Here is an 8,081-nt window from a genome sequence, read left to right on the forward strand (position 1 = left end):
TATGTTTGTTACTCCTTCACGCAAAAACTACTGAACGGATTGGGCTGAAATTTAGAATGAAGATAGATTATACCCTGGATTAGCACATAGACTACTTTTTGTCCCGGAAAATCAAGGAGTTCCCACGGGATTTCAAAAAACCTAAATCCACGCGGGCGAAGTCGCGGGCATCAGCTAGTTATGAATAAAAATAAAAATGTTTCGAGTTCGGGCGAATTTTACGGAAGTTCGACATTCGGCAAATTTTCTAGCCAGAGTTATTCACGCATGCGTGCTAGCATAGCGCGAACTTCATCCCTTATTACCAACATAAGAAAATAGGGTGTGTATATCGATCGGTCCTACCCTTCGCTTGGCGGCGTTACGTGCTCTAACAATTTCAATGAAATCCATATTAACAAATTACTAAGTGAAGACAATAACAGAAAATACCTTGATAAGACAATGGTAAGTACAAGGAAGACTAATAAGACTGCATAGGACGACAATATTATTATGTTATGATATAAGCTATTTAGGTAGTAGGTACTGTTTGAATAAGATAGATTGATAAATAAACAAAGTGATTAAATAAATAAAACCGGTCAAGTGTGTGTCGGGCCACTTCCAGGGCAGGGTTCCGTAGCCACCCGTCACAGGATACTAGCCGTTTTACATAACTAACTACTTATCTAAGAATTTTCAATTTATATGACTCCAAGTCTTCGATCAAGTACATTTTGTAAGGTGGTCGACTATTAGGTACTCGTTGACTTGTAAAGCTTACTCGGGATGATTTTATTCTGTGATCTTATATTACCTATTACCTATTAGCTACTACTATATCTAAAACCATCATTTTAGCTGACAGGCGGTACGACACTTGTATCTAGCAAAAATTAGAATTAGGTACCACTTTAAAGCTTAATATTTTGCAAACGGATCCTTGAATCAATAACAGTTTTGTACACCCGCAATAGTTTTGAAACAACTATCTAACGACCCCAACAATAGAAAAAAAAATAAGATAAAAAAAACCGATTTCAATAACCACAAACACTAAAAAGTAAAAAAATAATTTAATTCAAAACCAATATATTACGTATACAAGAGTTAGTGTAGTTCTATAATAACATTTTTTGGAGTCGGTGCCAATGTGGAGTAACAACAGAATTACATATTCTGTAAAAATTCAACTTTCCACCTATTACGATTCATTAGATAGGTACCTACCTACACCCGCTGACGGACAGACGGCCAGACGGACGAACGGACAGCGGAGACTTAGTAATAGGGCCCGTTGGCTTTCTTCGGGTACGGAACCCCGAAAATCAAGACAGCGAATTTCAAAATGGCTGCCATGAATGAAAATTTTTAAACTCTTAGCTACTCAGTATTCTCGTACTTTGGTACGGAACCCTCCATCTACAAGTCCTACTCGCATTTGACTGGTTTTATTCATTTAAAGGAGACCAGTACCATGACAACATCTGGGTTGCTGGAGTGGGAGCTGTCATTGTCATCGGAACAGATCATATCCCACGGCTGGTACCACGGGGCCCTGAGCAGAGGCGCTGCGGAAAGTCTGCTGCAGCAGGACAGACAGTTCCTCGTGCGAGACTCTTCGTCGCAGCCCGATAACTACGTTCTCAGTTGTCGGTCCAATGGGCAGCACCTGCACTTCGTTATACAGAGGGTAAGTCTTGTGTTGTACGTGTTCGTAGTGAGCAGCAAACAATCGCAGTTGTAATGAGTCTAATAACAGAGGACTCTCCATCACTCGCTCCATACAAACGTAGTTTGGTTTCTCAATTGAATACTAACAAATCAAACCAAATGTAATTTTGTGGACAATTTTCTAGAAAATATTTACTATCTGTATCGGTTGTTTTGCAGATTTGCGTATTTTTACGCAATGTTTTATGTTATTTTAAACTTACACGGACTTAAGGATTTACTTTAAAATCTCCGTCTGCAAGTGCGTTGACCTTAACACTTCTAGAAAGAGAGCCAGCGCGTGACGTAAGATTTTTTTTATACCTTTATTATCTCCCGAAACCGCCATGATCCAAACTTCATAGTCGCTGATCGTTTCCTCCCTGTGCTGGGGACAACACGCAGTAAACTTTAGGCTTTTATAAAATAACGAAGATCTGCCACGCGCTGGCTCTTAGTCCATTCATAGTTCACAGAATATTCCATTGGTAGTGTTTGAACTATTTTTTGTACTTCTAGATAGTCGTGCATCCCGAAACAGTTTTCGAAAGATTCCAATATCAATTCGAGGACGAGGCTTACGATACTGTCGCAGACCTCATCACCTCCTACGTGGGTTCGGGAAAACCGATATCCGCCGCATCGGGTGCCCGAATACAGTACCCGGCGAACCGAGCCGTGCCTCTGTCCAATTTCATATCAGGTGACGAAGTGGGCACTATGGTGTCCCCAAACGGAGAGAGTCATTATGGAAATGCGTATAGTTTGTACAGCCACTTCGTAGCGAAACCTGGAGCTCAACTACGAGTGCCTTTTAAAAAGCAACGATCTCACTCTCTCACCCCCATAGATATGACGCAGCATGTGACGCATGGGAAGAGCGCCAGCGCCGACGGAGTGATCCAAAGCCAAACGAGCAAACACCCCAAGATCTTCTCCAGTGAATCGAATTCGGGCTCCAATACTTGGGACGCGAATTTACCGACAAGCCCTCCCGCGAAACCAGCGAGATATGACGGACCAAAAGCAGATGATAGGCGATTAGAACTGCACAGACTTTACCACGTCTCTGGCTCCGATTCAGGAAACGGTTCAGGAGATTCCACTCAGAGTTCTGCCCACAGTGACCCAAATAAATCAAGAAACGACTCCGATTACAATTTAATTAACACACCGACAATAAAACAACAATTCGATTATGAACTGACGGAAGCGAAGCTGTTGCAACTTGAAAATCTGGACTACACTGTGGAGTCAAGGATCAATTTGGAAATGTTCCAGTCGCAAATCATAGCAGCGTCTCTCACCAAGCCGTTGGAATCAGAGACGTTGCATACTATCAAATTATTGTTGCGCACCTCAGGACCCCGTATCTTGGCGAACCATCTTACAAAAATAGACCTCCATTTTCTGTTCGACGATTCCATACAAATCGAGAGGCTGGACAAAACAGCTTCGGGTATTGAATTGTGTTTTCTACCCCAAGGACGCTCGTTACGTTTGGATGTCATTGAGAGGTACCTTCTTAAAGCACCTAACTTGTGATAATTATTTCTTATTTTTTGCTAATTCAACCCTCAAAGGGGTAAAATAGGAGATTAAAATGTTTGTAGTCCACGCAGAGGAAGTTGCAGGCATAAGCTAGTCTTCATATAAAATGCTTGTACATTTGGCGCTTAGCTGCATACCACGACAATTTGTATGGGTATAAATAACTAGAGGATGCCCGCGACTTCGTCCGCGTGGGTTTAGGTGTTTAAAGATCCCGTGGGAACCGTTTGGGTTTCCAGGATAAAAAGTTGCCTATGTCAGTTACAGGGACGCAAACTAACTCAGTACCAAATTTCATAGATTTCATACAAATCGGTTAAGCGGATGGGTCTTTAGGAATCCCGTGGGAACTCTTTGATTTTCCGGGATAAAAAGTAGCCTATGTCCGTCCCCGGGATATAAGCTAACTTTGTACCAAATTTTGTCAGAATCTTTTACACTGCTGGGCCGTGAAAAGGTAGCAGACAGACAGACAGACACACTTTCGCATTTATAATATTATTATTAAGTAATATTAAGTATTATTAAGTATGGATTGTAGGAACTTAGTTGTTATCACAATTTGAATTTGTGCTTTTTCTACATAGTTTTTCAAATACATATAAGACCTTGCCAATCATAAGTTCAATGGAGTTGGCAGTCACTTAAGTTATTGAACAGCTATCAAGTGAACTTGTATATTGATTGCTATCACAGTTTGGTGCTAGATTTTGAAAATGATGTTGTCATCATATATCCCTAATATTATATAATAGATAGCTTAGTGATTAAGATATTCGCCTGCTATCTGGAGGTTGGGGAATCGATCCCGGACTTCCACTTTTAGCTTTTCAGAGTTATGTGCGTTTTAAGCAATTAAATATGGCTTGCCTTAACTTTGAAGGGTTCAAACCTGCATGCCTGAGACATGTCCATGATGTTCTCAAAGGTGTGTGAAGTCTACCAACCCACACTGGACCAGCATGGCGGTAGTGGTCCGGCGATGGTAATGATGCTGAACGTTTGCAGGGTGGAAACATTTCGTCTTCTGGTAGCTGTGACTGTCCTCACATGTCAAACGGACAGACAGAGAGCCGATACTATAAACGATTGGATACTCCTAGCCATCGAAACCAAAACAGCTCTGGGAAACCTCTATGGATTTTCTGCAATCATGTTTGGATTGTGCATGCCTCAGGTACCTCGCCTTGGATTTATCTATATACTTATCGCTACCCATCTTCTTATTCTTATATATTTAACCGGTTATACAACTCAGTGATTCTATAGAATACCTAGTCATTCCTTGAAATACCAGGCTCGTTTTGGCAAAGTATGAAATATGCAATCTATACATTTCCTAGGCACTCTATACAGTACCAAAATGTTCCTAAGAAATGTATAAAATGTAAAATCATACTGTAGAATTAGTGAGCAATTAAAAAAACCCCGGCCACAATATTTTGCATGATATATCAAAAACTATTATCATCATCATCAGCCTGTGGACGTCCACTGCTGGACATAGGCCTTCCCTAAAGAGCGCCACCACACCCGGTCCTCAGCCTTCCTCATCCAGCCACTTCCCGCCAGCCGCTTAATATCATCGGTCCATCGTGCTGGAGGGCGTCCCACACTACGTTTGCTTAAACGCGGTATCCACTCAAGGACTTTCCGGCTCCAACGGCCATCGCCTCTACGACAGGCATGGCCTGCCCACTGCGACTTCAGCTTGATAATAGTTTGGGCTATGTCAGTGACCTTGGTTCTCCTGCGGATCTCCTCATTTCGGATCTTATCCCTCAAGGAAACTCCTAACATAGCCCTCTCCATAGCTCGCTGAGCAACTTTGAATTTGTGGACAAGGCCGTTTGTCAGTGTCCACGTTTCAGCACCATAGGTGAGGACGGGAAGGACACACTGGTTAAAGACTTTTGTTTTCAGGCATTGAGGTATTGACGATGAGAAAACTATTATGCATAAAAATAATTAAAAACCTGTTTTAGAATGTAAAGCCCTTTCATATGATATCCCACTTGGTATAGTTATCTTACCACAGGAACCACAAATGTGCTATTAGACCTACCTACCTGATGATTCTTGGTCAACGGGAAGCACCCTATAGGTTTTCTTGACAGACACGTCAGATGGACAGATGAACAGACAGACAACAAAGTAATCCTGTAAGGGTTCCATTTTCCTTTTGAGGCATGGAACCCTATTAAAACGCAGCTAAAGAATTATGATTGTGATCATGTTGTTTTTTTATGAATTGGCCGCTCTGGATTCTTGCAAACATCCGGAATCTCGCTGGCTTTATCGTTACACTTCCTAACGGTACACCACGTGTACACTTCGAAAAGTATTTAAAAATGACGCCTGTACTTGCCTAACCTTTCAAAAATAATATTTTTTGCTCTCTTCCTAGGTGGAGTGTTTGGAGAATGCTTGGAATATCTTAAGGCGCGTGTACACAGACAACGCGTTCATGTTTGAAGCCAAACTACGGCCTTGCTTCAAGAGCATGAATGAGGGGACCAATCCTTTGCCTCCCAACACCACCACTCCATATGTCATACCACCAGTGCTCTGCTTCCATTTATTTGGTGAGCTACTATTGTCAACAGAACATGTTCTAGAATAAACTACGGCCATGTTTCAAAAGCAAATAATTAGGAGACCAGGCCACTCCTCCCGAGAGCCGCCAGTTTGTTTGTCGAGTTCTTTTTCAAATCATTCTTCGTTCCAGCAGTTCCCATCGTTTAAAGAACACGAAGCCTCATCATCCTATAAGCATGAAAAAATCACGAAAGCTGTGATTGTCACATCGCTGCAATCTAAATTGTGGTGATTGGCTGACTTTATAGTATTGGTGACCCCGACGTGATTGAACTTTGTGGCATCGCTGGTTATTCCAGATATGGCGAATTGACCCAATAAGGAATCCTCCGTGCGTTGATGATGAAATAATTAAACGACACGAGTTCCTTCGTAAAAATTAGTTTTTATTTTTCTTACAACATAAACAAAAAGTCTTGACTATATTGAGTGAAGATTTTTTTTTTGAACATTTATTTTTAAATATGCGTGTAACCTACAATAGTATTCTGGTTGCAACTTGCAACAATACATTTACGCTAATAGTAACTATCAACCCAGTGATTGTAATCGTTTTATTGCAATCAACGTTCTCACTCTCAATATATCAAGAACGATGATAGCCTAGTCGGCCTCCTGTTCGAGGGATCGGAAATTCAATCCCGGAACCTCTTAACTTTTCGGAGTTGTGTGCGTTTAAAACAATTAAATACCACTTACTTTAACGTTGAAGGAAAACATCATACGTGGAAACCTACAGCACTGAGAGTGCTCTCAGGTGTGTGGTCTGCAATCCACTCTTGGGCAGCGATGTGGACTATGGCCAAACCCTTCTCATTCTGAGACCCGTGCTCAGAAGTGAGCATGTGAAATGATGAAGTAAGTATTTGATATTTCACAGATGGCGAAGGTGGAGGCCTATTACAGCCAGACGAGACGTTTCCAAGCAGTCTGATGAGCAGCTTAGAGTTCGACTTCAACGCCACAGCCGCTCACCTCGAGGCGGCGAGACACTTTCCTCAACAAATAGAAATGTTCAAAAGAAACGCGCGCACGGTCGTCCAGGAGATGTCATCGCTTGGACCAATGCTGGATCCAATATTATTGGAGTTGTTCCAAACAGAGTTTCATATAAATTTCCTGTGGGGTGAAAGAGGTGCTCTTACAGGTCCTAATCAAAGGTTTGCAAGGTTAACTGATATACTGACCGCTATGGCGACGAAATTGGCGAATCAGCCGCCAGATTGTGACGATGCTTTGTGAATCGCGATTGCTTAGGACATTTAGGTATTTGTTATCACGGAACAGAAACGATACGCGTTTGGTATTAAAGAATTATGTGTGAGTGTGTATATTTTTGTTGTATCGTGGTCAAACCAGAAATGAGGAGGATCGGTAGGAGAATCAGAGTAATTGACATAGTTCAACGGGTTGCAAAGCTGAACTGGTAATGGGCAGGGCACATAGTCCGAAAAACCGAGACGTTTGGTTCCTAAGGTGCTAGAATGGCGACCTTGTACCGGAAAGTGCAGCGTCATAAAGTTGACCCCATATGCGGACAGACGACATCAAACGAGTCGCTGGATAGCGGCGGTGCAAGACCGCGGGGAAATCTCTACAAAAGACCTATGCCCAGCGGTGGATGTCTATCGGTTGATAAGATTGATAGTTAGGGTTTTAGGTTTCCATTTTTGCTGAAAAATTACTGGCCTGTTTTTAATTCTACGGAAACTACCTACCAAATTAGTAATCACTATGTCTAGAATATGGAAATCAAATCGGAAAATAAACGGATGAAGCGCAAGTGCGAAGTTTTTGATATTTATGGGTAATAGAAAAAAATGTTTTAACTTTTATTTTAACATAGTTAATAATTTACTTTAATTGAAAAGGGGAGAGCAAGTAAGTTTAACCGCGATGATCCTTAGCTATGTTTGATGAAGATCTGGTCAGCCATTTGAGAATTGCCAGCTCTATCGTCAGCCGCTGTGGCAATCTGTCTCACAAATAATAAAATACCTATTTTATATAATTAACTGATATTATTATTAAATAGCTATATAATAGTTTACGTATCTAGTTAGTGAACAATAGCAATATAATAATATTTAAAAATATCGAAGAACTATGTACCTATTTAATGTAATTTTATTCATAAAAACAAACTTTCTAAAATATTCCTCGTTTTAATGTTTAAACTATCGTAGTTATTTCGAGAGTGCCTAAGGGGGGGGGGGATATGGCTGCAGATCATCTCC

General features: G+C 41.2%; 1 protein-coding gene across 1 annotated transcript; it reads left to right on the top strand.

The window, feature by feature from the left end:
* The first annotated feature begins 346 nt into the window (after positions 1 to 346).
* On the top strand, positions 347 to 7,816 carry LOC123880023 (breast cancer anti-estrogen resistance protein 3 homolog). Its single transcript, XM_045927905.1, has 6 exons — positions 347 to 447; positions 1,448 to 1,675; positions 2,215 to 3,212; positions 4,255 to 4,423; positions 5,654 to 5,831; positions 6,725 to 7,816. The coding sequence occupies exons 1-6, from the start codon at positions 445 to 447 to the stop codon at positions 7,084 to 7,086; spliced, it is 1,938 nt and encodes a 645-aa protein (XP_045783861.1). The 5' UTR covers positions 347 to 444; the 3' UTR covers positions 7,087 to 7,816.
* The last annotated feature ends 265 nt before the right edge of the window (positions 7,817 to 8,081 follow it).

Source organism: Maniola jurtina, chromosome Z (genome assembly GCF_905333055.1).
Source record: "Maniola jurtina chromosome Z, ilManJurt1.1, whole genome shotgun sequence".
Classification (NCBI taxonomy): domain Eukaryota; kingdom Metazoa; phylum Arthropoda; class Insecta; order Lepidoptera; family Nymphalidae; genus Maniola; species Maniola jurtina.